This window comes from Acipenser ruthenus, chromosome 24 (assembly GCF_902713425.1).
Source record: "Acipenser ruthenus chromosome 24, fAciRut3.2 maternal haplotype, whole genome shotgun sequence".
NCBI classification, from domain to species: domain Eukaryota; kingdom Metazoa; phylum Chordata; class Actinopteri; order Acipenseriformes; family Acipenseridae; genus Acipenser; species Acipenser ruthenus.
In genome coordinates this window covers 26,742,123-26,758,884 of record NC_081212.1, presented here as the reverse complement: position 1 = coordinate 26,758,884, position 16,762 = coordinate 26,742,123, and the positions used below count along the sequence as shown (strand labels likewise).

Below are 16,762 nucleotides of genomic sequence, written 5' to 3'. Positions count from 1 at the left end.
CAACAGGAAATCAATGGCGTCAAACATCTGGATAATTCCCCTGCTCAAATCAATCCCCTCCTATCGACCCGCTTTTAGCTGCTGGCTAAATTTGCTGCATCATAATTAGAATTTATTAATTAAAAAAAGGAAATCAATCGACACAAATGAAGAGGCGCGTGTGGGGGGGTGTGTTTTATTCGTTTGACATTGTCGCCGGAGTCACCGTCGTTAGCTGTGACTGACCCGACGGGATTTAAAAAAAAACAAATAAAAAAACTAAAAAGCAGATACTGCTGTATTTACTTTCGTGTTCGCTCCCTCAAGTGTTGCAAGGGTAGATTGCTGTAGGTTTCGTTGACGTGCATGTGTTCATCATTGTGTTCTCCTTGTTTCACAGAAGGACGATTTTGGATGAATTATTTATTAGATAAAACAGTGAGGCATCCAGTGGCTACTTGACAATGTGCTGATTAGGTCGGTTTGGTAGGTAGGCAGGCAGGCTGGCAGGCAGGCAGGCTGGCAGGCAGGCAGGCAGGCAGGCAGGCTGGCAGGCAGGCAGGTAGGCCGTGGCTTGCTGGACACTTTCTGGCACTGTTATGTATTGAGTCAAGTCTCTCGTTTACTTGTACAAGTCACAGACGAGCCTGCTTAGACTTAACCCAAGCTTGACTGCAGGTTTCACTTTTTATTCTAAGAACTCGGTTTTACACATTCCTGGTCTAGTCTTAGAGACTGGACTCTGACAGGATTTTGAAATGCTCTGTCAAGGTGACTGTGCCTCCTAACACCTTGGAACTTACTGGCTTAATCCATTGTTGTTTGATCTGAGCTTTAAAGCTTTGAAACATTGAAGAATCTATTTCTGTAGTCTGACTTTTTCCTGTGCAGAGTGACACATTTTTTTCTTCCGTAGTTTTGTTCATCAGGAAAAGGTCATTTGGACAGTGCAACATTTTGAATGGCGTTCAGGGTGGTATGTCTGTGTAGTATACTGTACTATAGCAACCTCAAGTGGGGCTTCAGTCACTGTATTCCGCTCTCTAGAACCGTAATTAAAATACATGACTCGTGGCTCGGTGCTGTAACCAACAGGAGGCAAGTTTAATAGAACACCTTCTCCAATGGACTGCACACTGTGTCTTTAATAATGTTACGAGAAAGTGCCATCTATCAGAAAGGAGGGCTCCGGCTACAAATGACATCCAGACAAGTTTATTTATTTTTAAGTTAATGAAAAACATCAATTTAACGTCTATCTTTTTTTTTTTTTTTTGTCTATAATACTCTGATTGTTCTTTTTAATAGCCTCTGCTGACGTTTGAAAAAGCTGCTCTGTATGGAAAGTTCTGCTCACAGTGCACAGCAGCACAGATGAAAGCTGCACAATACTCTACTCTGGAGTTTTCAAGCGAGTCAGCAGAATCTATTCCTATTATTGGAAGTTTTATTTAGAACAATCAGGTTTTGAAAAATGTTTTAGAATCTTTTCTTGTAGCTACATACTCTCATCAATAAACTCATAAATAACATTGGAATAACTGTCAAGGCGCTTTGCAAGAGACCTGGGGCTCTTAATACTGTGAATTGACAGGTTGTGTAACAGCAGGCTTTAATGAACTGTTAGACGTTCATCACTCGGACTGTCTCGGATGCTGCAGTCATTAAAGCACAATGCTGGAGTATGTTCTGTCGCCGGGGCTCCTCTTTTTGCTTTATTAGTTTGTTTTTATTTTTCAGTTTAAAAGGATCATTAGAACATGATCTGGTTAACTTGTATTGTCAAGTCCTGTTAAAGTGAAATGAAATCTTCATTAAGAGATCAGTGACGTGACTAGTGCTGTAATACCTGCATTTAATTACGAATAACCCCATCTCTTTATCTGGAACACCTTGTGCTTCACTGTATTCCAGATTCTTAACTCGCTGACACCAGGTTAATGACTGAATAGCTTCACGTTGGAAGCGTTTTGATAAACTAATTCCCTTTTTTAATACCTTTTTAAAATGTTTACTGACTCAATTAACCTCTGAACTTTTCTTCGCACCTTGTAAAATGTATTGATTAGGGAAAGTGAAAAGGTTTTTAAAATTAAACACAGAGCAGTACGGTCTTGGTTCTTGGTCAAACAGAAATAAGTTTTAGTTTAAGGTTTTTCGATGCTGCATTATCATAAAATACACTTATGAGTGGGAATGTCATCTAATAACCAGGTATTTTATATACATTATTTCATTATCCTTTTGGTATATTGATTTGTTTTGTGACTATCCTCTCTCTATCGCCCTTATAAAAGTTTACCATGGTATTTTTGCATGCTTTTGCCATGGTTATACTGTGCATTTAGCATAGTTTACCCTGGTTTGACATGTTTATTAATTTACCCTACCTCTCTATTCTTTACAATGCTTACCTGTGCTTTACCATGCTTTCACTGTGCTTTACTACATTCTGCTGTGCTTCTGCTATGGGAAACTTGTTTAAGTCATTGGGCAGTGGATAGGCAGCTGTGGCAGCTTGAAAACTTCAGACTGTAGATGTTCTTTATAAATACGATTTAATGTCCAGAAAACTTTTTGTGTGTAGCAAATTAGAAGGTAGTCAAATATGCTGAAGCATCTGAATTCGGACTAGGGAGCTTAAATACTTCAAATTGCATGCCATGCTGAGCTGATTGGAACGAGGAAGTTGTGAAAATGAAACAGTGTCTGCATTAGGGGTTAATAATCCATGGGACCTACTGAATATACCATGATAAAGAGCAGTATTCACATCCGGTAAGCACACTGCAATACTGATTGAAGGCTTATTATTATTAAGTTTTTTTCTTTTACAGAATGTGAGGAATGGTTTAACAATCCCCTTGATCGAAGATCTTTTTTTCTCTTATTCTTTGTATTTTTTTTGTGACATACAGTACAGGTACTATAGAGCTTTTCATCGATGCAAAGCGACATGATGGATTGTGAGCGCTGACCTCATGTGTCAGCCTGGGAAGTAATGCTTGTGAACTGTCCATATATTAGAGCTGCCACTTTAAGTCTTGCAGATTTAATGCTTGCGGGTCTGCAACGTGGCACAGATCAACCTTTCGAGAAATCATTTGTGCAGAGATCCCATCCCTGTGTCAGCTGAGGAGCATAACAATGCATTTATTAAATCAATAAGTTGCATTCATTTGGGATATGAAACAATGTTAAACAGCTAAATGCTGTTCTTGGAAACCCAGGGGTAAGACTAGTGCTGCCAAGAACACTTAATCATGCCAGGAGCCTGAAAAGAAAGACTACACTGGAAAGGACCCCGTCTCAAACCTTTATTTAATGAATACTGGACTCGTCCGGGCTAGATTCGTCATTTAAAACTCTTTGTATGGATTATCTTATTATTGTTTAATATGGATTTAAATGCATCAAATTCAGCTAATAACACGACACAGTATTATAACCCTTACAGAACAGTACTGCAGTGTATGGCGATAAACCACAAAGTGTAGTGAGGCATAGTGAAAGTGTAATGCGATCATGATAGGAAAGCATGATGAATTGCGATAGTCTCAAGCTGGTTTACACTGACAATTATGCAGAGGAAATGTATTAACAAGAAGTTTAGCAATTAAGTGATGTGATTGAACCTGCCATTGCAATTAAAATACATACAAACCGACTTTACTTGATCAATAACTCTGAAAATATTAAATGTACAGTAGTGTGCAAATGTATTAGAGCACTTCAACATTTGTCCTTTTATATACGTACCTGCATGAAAACCTCTGGGTGTGAATTTCAATTTCCGGTCAGTGATATAGAAACAATAGGCACTCAAAATGGTAGAGCACTTTTTGCATCTTAAACAACTTCTAAAAAGTCTCCTGCATTTTACCATGTGTGGCTCTGTGTTCCTTTTCTCTTACTATTTAAAATGAATTGCATGAGTGGCCTATTAAAGTCATCAATTAAATTAGACAATCCCTCATTTGCCAAGATGTTCAGCTACAGTGGTTTGATTTCATATGCACAACCATGCATGGGGTGTTGTAACAAACGTGCACGCTGCTGTACAATATAAAGATCTACCTCCATTAGGACCGCATGTCTATTAAGATCGTTCCTCTGTCGGTCTGTGCAGTGTAACCCCAGATGCGGGTGCTGTCTTTGCAGGCTGTGAGAGCGATCACTGGGGCCCGCACTGCAGTAACCGGTGCCAGTGTCAGAATGGAGCCCTGTGCAACCCCATCACAGGAGCCTGTGTGTGCACCGACGGGTACCTGGGCTGGAGGTGTGAGGAGCCCTGTGACCACGGGAGCTATGGGAAGGGTTGTCAGCTCCAGTGTCAGTGTCAGAATGGAGCCACGTGTGCCCATGAGACCGGGGAGTGCCGCTGCGCACCGGGGTACACCGGAGCCTTGTAAGTACATTGCTGGGTTATTTATACTGGTGTGGGGGTGGTGCTGCACTGTATAGGAATCAGCAGTATGTTTAAAACCAGACCTGGCTGTAGGGATCATGTTTGCCTTGGTTTTTTTTTTATAGTTATGTATATTTTACCCTTTCTTTGCAAAGAGGGGAACTAAGAAACTCAGTATCTTTGTGAATTGTGACTGTTTTAAAGTTATGGATTTGCATAATGACTGCACTTCATCCACATGTAATGAAGTATCCAGTGGATCAGACACTCCATAAGCTAACACACTCCTCGTGTTTGACGTCTCTTTATAAAAGTCTGCTTCTGCATACCATGTTGAAGGCATGGAAGACTGTAGTCGAGCATTCAAAAGCATAGGGCGCATACAAGACTGGCCAATTATTATTAGAAACATCTGGTTTCCAGGGATGCTCTGCACTTGATTTAATAGGATTGGCTGAATTGAAGCTTTGCTTATGAGCATTAGCTAGATAAGTACTAACAGATAAGGTCAACACACTATAAAATATAAAGAAAATGCTTAGTAGGGTTGTGGGAAATGCATGGGAAACTCTTTGTTGTGCAGATCTTCTTGGCTAAACTTTGTGCAGGGCCCTGCTTTCTCACCTGCTTGCTGGCTGTGTTTTCCAGCTGCGAGGAGCGCTGCCCCCCGGGCAGTCACGGGGCCCAGTGTGAGCTGCGCTGCCCGTGTCAGAACGGAGGGATCTGCCACCACATCACCGGAGAGTGCTCCTGCCCGGACGGCTGGATGGTACGTGGGCAGGGAACTTGTAGAGTCACACTGTTGTGTCAGTGATCTGTACAGCCACTCATTGCTCTCTTTGTATATCCCCTCTCCCCTCTCCCATCAGGGCTCAGTATGCGCCCAGCCCTGCCCTTATGGGAAGTTTGGTATCAACTGCACCCAGGACTGCCTCTGCCACAACGGAGGCCAGTGTGATCACGTGACAGGACAGTGTGACTGCACAGCCGGATACACCGGGGAGAGGTATGGGCACGGCCACATTCTACCAGACAATGAGACACAGTATGAGGTACAGCCTTATATAGATTGATTCCTTAATGACTCGGTGAAAATTGTAAGTACATGAAGCACACTAGGGTGCTGTATCCAAAGCACAGCATCAGGTAAAGACAGACGTGCTGTAGAAGAGAAATGATCATACTCAATGTGGGAGCGGAACCACTCAGAAACATGACAACAAAAAGAGAGGGAAATGTAGCAACATGATCAAAAAGAGAGGGAAATGTAACAAAGAAATGTATTCAAACGACATCTAACTCTACTGACTCTCTAACAATTTATATTACAGACATTTTAAACAAAGGAGGCCAGACTTCCTTTCACCGCTAAAACAATTATCCAGGAAGGTTTTCCATCGAGAGAAATCATTGTCTTTTGTTTAATATTTTGTAAAATTGCCCTCATTCATTTTGTCAGTGACAACCAAATTAACCTGCCTTGAATATTCCTGGATTGTGTTAGTGTTCAGTTCATACAATAATGCTAGTCCCTCCAGATAAGGCAAAAGCCAATGTAATTTCAACTTGAAACATAACTAGTCCATTTTGTAATTTAATTGAGCTATTTATCTGGCTCCTAATGGCTTTATTGGACACATCAGATTGATGATTTTCCAGGAGAGAATTTCTAGCCGTGTGGCCGACTCATACTGTGGGTGTCTTTAGGTTCCATTGTTAGGAATCTTGGTAGCCCTTATTAGATTAATTACTATTACTGTCTGAACCGCCTAGTGAAAGTCACATTGCAAATGTAAAGTTTCAAAGGATGCAAATGGATGAGTGATAGCTTGTTGTCTTGTATTATTACTTTTTTTACACAAATTACATAACCTGATTATATGTGAATATAATTTTCACTGCAGCTGCCTTCCACTGGCTTGTGAAACTATACTCACCTGTGGTCTATGAGTGCCTCATTGTAGAAACATCCATTGGCTCCACTGCTCTGACTTAACTGCATGGCTGAGCAGCTGGAGGCAACAGAGTGGACTTGTGAAGACTGTCCAACAATATCTACCTCTGATCCATCCCCACTGTTCTCTACACACTGTGGGGCTCAAGATGCTACCATCTTAAAAGACATTTCCCCATCTGTCATTAGCTTTAGTGATGCTTTTTCTATTCTGGAGTACAAGAAAGCCTTCGTGCAGCAGACAGTGAAAAAGCTTGCCTGTGCCCTGGGTTTTGCCCCATGTGAAAGTTATTGGTACAGAAACAGAATATGTATGCAAATTTCAACTTTGCTTGCTGTGATTCACTGGGCATCTTAAAAGTAAGCCCAACACATTAAAAGATAATTTCATTGCAGGGTTTTCAAAGTGTATGCAAAGCAAAGAATCTTATAAGGAACATTTGTTTGGGATGGTGATTTTCTGCAGTTTTCGTTTCGCACTTCAGTCTCAGAAACTTGTGTAATCTTTGCATTTTAAAATAGTATCCAACGTAAAGAAATGCAGCGAGATGGAGCCACTGCCTCGCTGTTCTTTAAAGGCCAGTGTTTTAGTGGAGGTTGATGATTCCTTCCATTCCCCCTTTCTCTGTCCTTGCCTTTGTGTCTTTAATCTGAACTGCTGTTTTAACCCAGGTGTCAGGAGGAGTGCCCTATTGGCACGTACGGCCTTCACTGCTCCCAGAAGTGCGACTGTCTGAATGGGGCAAAGTGTTACCACATTAACGGAGCCTGCATGTGTGAGCCCGGGTTCAAAGGAGCTCATTGCCAAGAGAGGCTGTGTCCAGATGGCCTGTACGGGTTCAAGTGCAACAAGCACTGTCCGTGCAACGCCACGAACACGCTCAGGTATGGAAACACTGCTCCGAACATCCAGCACTGCTGCTGAGAACAAAATCAGCACACAGCAGAGAGCTTCAGTTACTGTATTAGATTGGTGAAGAGCTGCAAATAAATACCTTTTCCATTACAGAGGAGCGTGCAAGCTGCGCTGCAGAAAACATTGGGGTTTTTATTGCTTTGGTTTTGTTTTATTTATTGTATATTGCTATTGATTGCATTATTGTATATTTTCATAGTGGGGTTATTACTTTGGTGGCGTGCCGGAATGAACAAACCTTTTCTGACTAGTCGGGGATGGATATAATTCAAAACTCAAGAGGGTTGAAAGGTTTTAATACAGTTGTAGCAGGACGACGTCAGGAATGAGACTGAGACATGAAAAGCTGCAGTTTAAAATGCTGGTGCACACGGTTTATTAACTCAAACAAAAGAACCAAATAAACAAGCACGAGGGCCAAAATAAAAGGTTAAACAAAACAGTGCTGAGGTCAGGCTGGACATTCGCCTTCACTGACACACAATACCACTACAAGCACTGCCCTAAACACCACCCAGACACCTTCTACCAAACAAGGAGTTTCACTTCCTTATATGCCATGTGGCTGGAGGGGGGGGGGGGGATTTTAACCCCCTCCCTGCCAACCCAATATTCCACACACACACAAACACTATTTACATGTAGGGCTTTTGCCACAGCAATATATTTGCAGACAATAAGAATACACTCAGCTGACAGTTCATTTGCTAGAAGTCCATTCACATGACAGAAATCTTCATATTGAGATACAGGATGGGTACCTCTGCTCTAAGAGGCCAGTGCACACATTCAGTGACAGTGAGTAACTCCACTAAACTGTGTTGCGTTGTTCCTGCAGCTGCCACCCCCTGTCTGGAGAGTGCACATGTGCAGCAGGCTGGGCTGGGCTGTACTGCAACGAGACCTGCCCACCGCGATACTACGGGGAGGGATGCCAGCAGCTGTGTGCCTGTGACAATGGGGCTGACTGTGACAGCATCACTGGGAAGTGCATCTGTGCACCAGGGTACATGGTAAGCCTTTCACTCCAGCAACCCTAACCCTTATCCCTATTCCTACCTCTAACTCTACATCTAATCCTAACCCTCACATATGCAGTCTACCCACACCACCTGCACAGTGTTTGTAACAGGGCTGTGTCCATGGCTTTCTGTCCAGGCTGCACCCTGTGGGATGGTTATGCATTGTGACACAGGCAGTGGGTTTGCATGCTGCAGCATGTCATTATGTCCTCTGTTCCCCGCTGAGATAAGCGAGAGCTGTTCTCTGGGGAATTCTGGAAAAACTGGGTCTTTATCAGCCCTGTTCAGGCACCTCCAGACAGGGGGCTTGGCCAGTGTGAGGGGAGCCTGCAGGCTTGTCAAACTGGCTGCTGAGCTGGGAGAGCTGGGAATGGGATAAGGGAATGCATGTGTGGAGGAAAAAATAAAAAACGTCAACATTTTAAAAGACAACAAGTAGGGAACAATAGAATCATATTGAGCTCTGAGATCCACAGCCCTGGCTGTGCCTACTATGACATTAATACATTTAATACACAATCACAGCCCCTTTGCCTCAACAACAAAAGCCAAGGGGCCAGAAAGTGGGGAGAATACCACTACAGCGAATGCACACATGCAATCCAGCAGGGGGCAGCACTGATCCTGTTGACATGTATATGCCATCTGAGTGAGGACATAGCATCGGCAGCGGGGTTTTGAACCCGGGTCCAGTCAAAACGCTAGCGCTCCCTTGGATAAGGCATCCTGTCAACCACTACCCAGTCTACTGGCTCTCAGCGCTGTGCATTCCGGCTCCTCACTGGGCTCCACCACGACAGCGCTCCACAATCTGACACCAGGGTAATCAGCCAGCAGGCACTTGTAATTTCTTCCACCTGTTCCTCTGACCTGGATCCAAGTTTTGTCTTCAGCACCAATAACCGCATCTGCTGAGCGTAATTAAAAACACCCAGAGGGGCAATGGGTTTCTGCCAGAAGACTTCATTACCGTAGGTGTGAAGAAACTGACGAAACCGTGCCGCGCTGTCGTGAATACATTAGCTTGGTTGGAGGGTTCTTCTGACACCAAGGTTTCAAAAACAATCCTGTATGTAATTAGACCCAGAGAAAATCCATCTCATTGATGCTGGAGTATCGTCTGGGATGTGTTCTTCACAGTCCCCCTTGTTAATACTGTACCACACACTCTACCAGTGCTGTAGAAAACGAATATATGCGTAATCTCGGATCCCTTGAAGTTTATTTGCAATAGATAAATAACTGTTAAATGATTAGAGTACAAACTGCTGAAATACCCCCTATACCAGAAAAACAATGTTCAGCTCTGTACCTGTTCATCTTGGTGCCATGGCTATATAATGTTCATCTTGGCGCCATGGCTATATAATGTTCATCTTGGTGCCATGGCTATATAATGTTCATCTTGGTGCCATGGCTATATAATGTTCATCTTGGCGCCATGGCTATATAATGTTCATCTTGGTGCCATGGCTATATAATGTTCATCTTGGTGCCATGGCTATATAATGTTCATCTTGGTGCCATGGCTATATAATGTTCATCTTGGTGCCATGGCTATATAATGTTCATCTTGGTGCCATGGCTATATAATGATGATCTTGGCGCCATGGCTATATAATGTTCATCTTGGTGCCATGGCTATATAATGATGATCTTGGCGCCATGGCTATATAATGTTCGTCTTGGTGCCATGGCTATATAATGTTCATCTTGGCGCCATGGCTATATAATGTTCATCTTGGTGCCATGGCTATATAATGTTCATCTTGGTGCCATGGCTATATAATGTTCGTCTTGGTGCCATGGCTATATAATGTTCAGCTCTGTACCTGTTCGTCTTGGTGCCATGGCTATATAATGTTGCCCAAATATTCTGGCCTGACTAAATTCCCAATGCACATTTCATTACATTAATTCCTGGAAACAAGATGCTGACCCTCAGTGCTTCCTTCCTGCCTGTTTGGATGTATAATGAATCATTCCTGCAGAAGCAGGTTTAACTTGTTCACTTGATATTGGATCAAGACAGAACCTCCTGCTGTCCTGGGAGACAATCGTCAATGATACACAGAGGCAGCACAGCCAGAGGTAGTCTGACATTATAATTAGAACTATTGTCATTGCATGTAATAGGTGATGACACCCCATTATGATTGTGTGTTAACTATGCTTTGTACTAAAGAAATGTGGCAGTTTTACTACTTTGCAAGGGAATTCAAAAGCAGATTAGTGAATCGAGATGAAATGCATGACACTTTTTAATCTGGCTAGTCTGTATAATTGAAGGTCTGTTCGTGTACAGAATGGGTAGAACAGACCTCAGGTAAGAATCCCTGTGTGTGAGTTCCACAGTGGCAGTGGGGATTCGTATTCCACTTGTACAGTAGCGTGCACATTTATTACACACCCCATTGCTTCTGTTGTTTTGATTTTTTCGTGCATATGAAATCAAACCACTGGAATTGAAAAATTGTCAAAATTTAAGATTAAAGCACAAAGCGGTCTAACATTTTCACACACAAGTGCCTATTGTTTTTATATCTCTGATTACTGAGCGGAAATTTAAATTCTGACGCCCATTGGTTTTCATACAAGTAGGTATATAAAGCACATAAATTGAAAACCTTGGGGTGTTCTAATACATCTGCACACTACTGTATAAATGTCAAAACTCTATACATGCATATATGCAACTGAAAACTAATGTTGGTCAATTACCTAGCTGTCATATCCCTCAGCCCAGGGCTAAGACTTCAGAAGAATGGAACTGTAGAAATGTACAGAAATGCCACACAGATACAGTCCACAGTGACAGATCTTCACAGCGTTTGAAATCAGTGATTAACCTCGATCAGCAAGTGTAATTCAGCTGGGTCTTTCAGAACCAGGTGCTTTCACTGATAATTAAAGGTGAAGTCTTGGGTGTTGTTGAAGGAATTCAATCTGGAAGAATGTGTTTTTTTCTGGTTTTTGATGAAGTCAGGGGAGACTAATCCCCTGGGGGATGGAGATGGAATAAGCCTTCCTACGGCCCTGGAAAACAAGTTTCCAGCACAGTGCTTATTGGAAAAGTCACAGCCTCGCCTGGCGTACAGGAAGATAATTAAATAGGTGTTTCCCGCTATGGGCTTCATGTTATCGGTTTAATGATATTTGATGTCTGCTGATGTTTGTGGTATTTAAATGAGATCCCTGGTTTTGAGGGTAGTCATTAAAAGTTTGCTTTCCGTTGTTCAGTTATTCATCTACGCTGCTCCGAAAACGATTGATCTGATTGCGGTATAATAAAGAAAAAAGTGGCACTTTGAATTTCTGTTGATGTATCGCTGTACGTCTAGCGGTTATGGATGAAATGAAAAGGCTGTTTTGTTTTGTTTTGTTTTGTTTAGCAAAAACGTCCGTATTCAGAAGTCATCTATTCTCTCCGGGTCTATAGCTTCGATCGGCCATCATTTTAACCCTTTTCATTCTGGAAGCCCCCAGTGGAAGTGATATCCAGTATCTGACTCTATATATGACATATTTCTGACTGCTTCTTTTTTTTAATTAAAGTGGATCTAAATCAATCAATCATACGAAGAGCAGATCAGAAGCATGTATATATATATATATATATATATATATATATATATATATATATATATAGTATTGTATACTAATATATACAAATGCAGTCAAATAACACTGGAACATGATTTTTTTTTAAATGTGAAAAATATAATAAATAAATAAGTGTGCTCCTGTTTTGATGGAATTCTGCAGCAAGGGCACATTGTTGAGTTTGTTCTGCTTTGTACAAAGGGCACGGAAAAGCCACCTCCGGTGAAACCTTTGTTTTCAGATTTCCAGGCACCCCAGATAAGAAAGATCACAAAGACAATCAGCATCAGTGCAGCAGGGTGAAGATAAGACACGGTACCCAGAAGCGGGAAAGGTTACGAGAAACAGCACTGAAAACTGCACCAAGTATCGCTTTACCTGGAACTGTGCATATGGGCTGCAGGAAAGCACCGTAAGGCACCAGACGCCTCAAGCAGAACCTACAAGCTTGGCTTCCAGGGGGCTAATCTTTAAACCCAGTTCACTATGTTAATAACCAGTTCAGCACGCAGCATTTTCCACTGCTGTACATTTCTGACTTTCGGCTTCTAGGTTGCTAATTGGGAATTTAAATAACCTTGTCAGCTGTCAGTCAGGACCCTGGCTCCACTGCGCCTGTTTAAAATCCACAGATAAATAGTGGATAAGTAGCTGAGGGACCGTCTCCATCCCAGAGGCCTCCACACCGAAAGGTAAAAGAAAGAAATCCTGTAGAGAACGACACACTGTATATTACTGCTGAGGAAGAGTATGGTTCTTTTATAGGCTCATTTAATTAAAGGTGTCTGGGGAAGGATGGGGTTGAGCGAGGTTAGCCTCAAATGCCCCCAGGTCCAACACCATGAGAAAAGTTTGATGAACAGAGAGACAGGAACTTTGTCATTGCCAGCACTGTGCCTGACAGGGGATGAGAAAGAACAAATTCAAATGCTGGCCTGCCAACTACCTTAAAGATGTGCTTAAGGTGACCAGAAACAAAAGACAGAAGAATCTGACTTTCCAAATCATTAGTCTAAAAAAAAAAAGTGTACATAATGTATTATCCGCCGTGAAAACGAAGAAATGTATTGTACCTGCCTGTAAACACGAGACAGGGGAGCTTAGGAGAGACAATTCTCACAAATACAAGCAGAGCGCTGTTGTGGTTTGAAAGTGATACCTACGATGTCAGCCTTCTGCAGTATGTAGCTGCTGTGTTGTTCACTGTTTAAAAAGTTTGCCTTTTCCTTCAATGGCAGGGAGAAGACTGCTCCCTCCCCTGCACCTCTGGGTCGTACGGAGCCAACTGCTCCTCTGTGTGTAACTGCAGGAACGAGGCCACATGCTACCCCATCGACGGCTCCTGTATTTGCAGAGAAGGTACAGGAATATACAGGAATGTCTTAATGTTCACCTATCCTGTGTGTGATGTGATTTTTAACCGGGCCCCACTGTTTCTCTTCTCTCTGTGTGGCGTGTGGTCAGGGTGGCAGGGTGTGGACTGCTCCATCCTGTGCTCGAGCGGCACATGGGGTCTGAACTGTAACCAGACGTGCTTCTGTGCCAATGGAGCCGCTTGTAACCCCATGGACGGCTCCTGCACCTGCTCTCCGGGCTGGAGGGGGGGCAGCTGTGACCAGCCCTGCCCGGTCAGTCTTCGTTTCGTCTTTTAAAAAACAAAGCTAAACAAAAACATGGGTAACAGGCTTAAAATGTCCTTATAAAAGTTTACCACGGAATTGAGCATGCTTTTCCCATGGTTATCGTATGCCTTTAACATGGTTTACCCTGCTTTGCCATGTTTATTAATGTACCATACCTCGCGATTCTTCATAAAAAGCTTACCTATGTTTCTTTACCATGCTTTCACTATGCTTCATTACACTTTGCTATGCTTTTACTATAGGAAGTTTTTTTTATAAAGGGGAGCTAATGCACTTCAACCTTACAAGCGATAAGCTCAGAGTGCATTCGAAACCTGGGTATCGCCTCGCCATCTCTGCTGAGATACTTGCTGTTGGAAATGATGAATATCTGTATAGCCAGTGTGATTTGTAGTAGCTTTCGATCTTTTCTAGCATGGGTGCTGGAAGCTGAGAAAATAAAAACTGAAAATGTAATTGTCTTTTTATAAAAAAAATTCTGTTTATGTGATTTTTTTTTTTTTTGGTCTGTTTGTTGTTAGGATGGCACGTACGGTCTGGAGTGCAGAGAGCGTTGCGACTGTAGCCATGCGGATGGATGTGACCCCATCACAGGGTACTGCCGCTGCCTAGCTGGGTGGACAGGTACCTAATCAATACAGCGCAATGCAGGACTGTAATACAATGCTATACAATGCAATGCTACTGTTAATATTGCTTCTTTCATGTACAAATATACCCAGGCACATCAGAGGAAAGGGCTATCTTGGGTAATGAATAGGCCAACTTGTGTAAACTTCACTGTGAGAATGGATTAAATGGAGGGTGGAAATAGTCAAGATCAAGCCTTTACAAGCATTCTAGTGAACTACAATGTGGCTCCGTTAAACTGTGTGAAGGCGAGATTGTTCGATGGGCATAACAGGATTAGACAGTTTTTAAAATGTAGTTAAAACTGTTATCGACGCACAGGCCAAGTCTCTCAAGAACATGAACTTTCAGAGGGTACTGTTTCCTGTAGCAGCTACTGCGTGAGAAAACCCGATTTTAGACAAAGTGTAAAATGAGGAATAATTCTATTATTATTTCTAATCCGCTGCCCTCTACCATGTGCTGTATCTTGTGTAAACACAAATATACAAAGAATGATGGATGGGATTGCACGGGTATAGCAGGAAGTATAATCCTGCGTAAATAAAATAGCAGTCAATATAATACAGAGTGGAGAGAAGCTGGGGGAAGATTTCCATGTAGAGAGAGAATGGATGTGTGGCTGTCTTACCTGCGGCACGGTAACCCCACCAATCACCCTTCTGTTACTTCATTATACAGGCACAGGTTTTATAACAAGACCATGGACTTGCAGAAAGCACAACTCACAAAATCCCAAGATACGAAGGTCACAGCAAGGGTGATCATTATATTCTGCAGTACTCTACAGAATAACTACAGCTGGCAAACTATACAGCGTGTAACAGGGTTAACTGTGCCTTCAGAAGGTGTTACTGTACAGGTTATACCTATAGGGCTTTGTGGGGCTGTATTGGTATGATGTCTGAATTGCCGTCCTAGAAGGGGGATTTAATTAGCTACTGAAATGCATTATCGGCAGGCTTTCTCGTGCTCTGAATATTGTGTGGTGGTCACAAGGTAAAGCAGTCCCCAGTCTGGGCAGTATGATTGAGTAGCCGGGGCTGCGGAGAGAAAGCTGGTCAAAGATAAGGGTGAAGCCTGAGGCCTGTGACTGTGATTTGAAAGTTGGGAGCAGAGGCACTGCTGTCAGTCAGCTGCAGGAGCTGTTCCCAAGCCATCCTGCAGGCCCATTAATTCAACACTCGCTGATTAGGGCATTACTCAGGGGGAAAGCGATTGCATTTCAAGGAGGGAGCCCACACTTAGTCACTACACCTACCAGGCCTCTGACTCATAGTCATGCTACTCCCTGATATTTAGTGCTAAAAGTTTTCTTCTTGAATATATATATATGTACAGTATAAAGCTTCAGTTTTACAAGAATTTGTCAGGTTTTTTTTTGCTGGGTTTTTGTTACCTTTTCTTTCTACATTCTTGCTTAGTATCCTTATTGGCGCTTTCCTGTATAATGCAAACTCCCACAGGATCCTTGTGTATTTCCCTGGCTAGCTTTCATACAGGTTTGAATGCACTGATAAAGCAAAGGAGATTGTTCTGCAGCAATTTAAATCTTAAGATTACAGTGCATTCAGAGGTCCAATCAATTGTTTTGACTATTAGGTCTTTAAAATCAAACATACAATACTATTACTGCTACTACTACTACTATGAATAATAATGCTGCATAGTTGTGTAATATTTGAAGAGGCAGATTCAGTCCTGTTGAAAGGGCATGTCAAGAGACACCGTTTTAAATGCTGCAAACCAGACTATGCACTTGAACTTCTTATTATAAATTCTACATTCTTGACACTTCTGTAAAATGTTTCATGTGGGTTGGGCAACAGAATTTATTTCTAAAAAAAATGGAACTGTGCGGAGTGATATTGAGAATCCCGCAATACCTGCTGCCTTGTCTCACTGCAAATTGTGCAAAATGTGCAACATGAACCATGCAGACAACTCGCTTCTGCAATCAGGGGCATGCAGACTGGAACATGGGAAGATTTTTGGAAGTGTAAATGTTTACCCCCTCTCTGATTGGCAGCTAGAACCCCAGGCAATCTTAGATGGGAATAGCAAACTCTACAGAAGAGGCTCTGTCTTTCATTTTCACCATTAAAAACCAGCTGCCTATACTCATTAGACTCAGAGTGGTATACTGTCATTAATATAGCAGCTGAAAATGAGGGGGCTGAAAAAATCATTTCAGTAATAAATCTGTATCCTGAGATTCATTTCAGTGTTTTCATGGTGTTTTAAAGAGGTTTTCGAGAAATCATTTTCCATAGTCAACACCGCTGCCCTGTGACTTGTGTAACTCCTTTTTTTTTTACTTTAATAATTGAATATGTTCTTTCATGTTTTAGATAAGCAGTCGACTCACACTGTCAGAGCTGCCCTCATTCCATAATTGCCTATTTGAAATCAGCTTCAGATTTCCACAGGTTTAATTCAAAGGTATTTGATTAATAGTGCTTTAATGGCATCCTATACTTAAAAATTCCCTGTCAAAGGAAATGTTCAAAACGAATGCCGTCTTAAAAGACTGCTTCATAATGTAGTGTGTCTCGGATCAGCGAGGGCTGGAAACACAGGGGGTTTGAGCTGGAGACATGCGGGGAA

At 42.2% G+C, this 16,762-nt stretch overlaps 1 protein-coding gene across 4 annotated transcripts in view; it reads left to right on the top strand.

The window, feature by feature from the left end:
- Positions 1 to 16,762, top strand: part of LOC117429889 (multiple epidermal growth factor-like domains protein 11) — a 79,694-nt gene that overhangs the window by 45,442 nt on the left and 17,490 nt on the right. For all 4 annotated transcript variants that reach the window (XR_009308443.1, XM_058999039.1, XM_058999037.1 and 1 more), the window contains exons 8-15: positions 4,141 to 4,387; positions 5,036 to 5,156; positions 5,257 to 5,393; positions 7,014 to 7,226; positions 8,096 to 8,270; positions 13,121 to 13,241; positions 13,347 to 13,510; positions 14,047 to 14,149. Coding sequence is in view for 3 of the 4 variants with exons in the window: in XM_058999039.1 (XP_058855022.1) it covers positions 4,141 to 4,387; positions 5,036 to 5,156; positions 5,257 to 5,393; positions 7,014 to 7,226; positions 8,096 to 8,270; positions 13,121 to 13,241; positions 13,347 to 13,510; positions 14,047 to 14,149 (1,281 nt within the window). In the remaining variant the exon portion in view is untranslated. The remainder of the gene's footprint in view (positions 1 to 4,140; positions 4,388 to 5,035; positions 5,157 to 5,256; positions 5,394 to 7,013; positions 7,227 to 8,095; positions 8,271 to 13,120; positions 13,242 to 13,346; positions 13,511 to 14,046; positions 14,150 to 16,762) is intronic.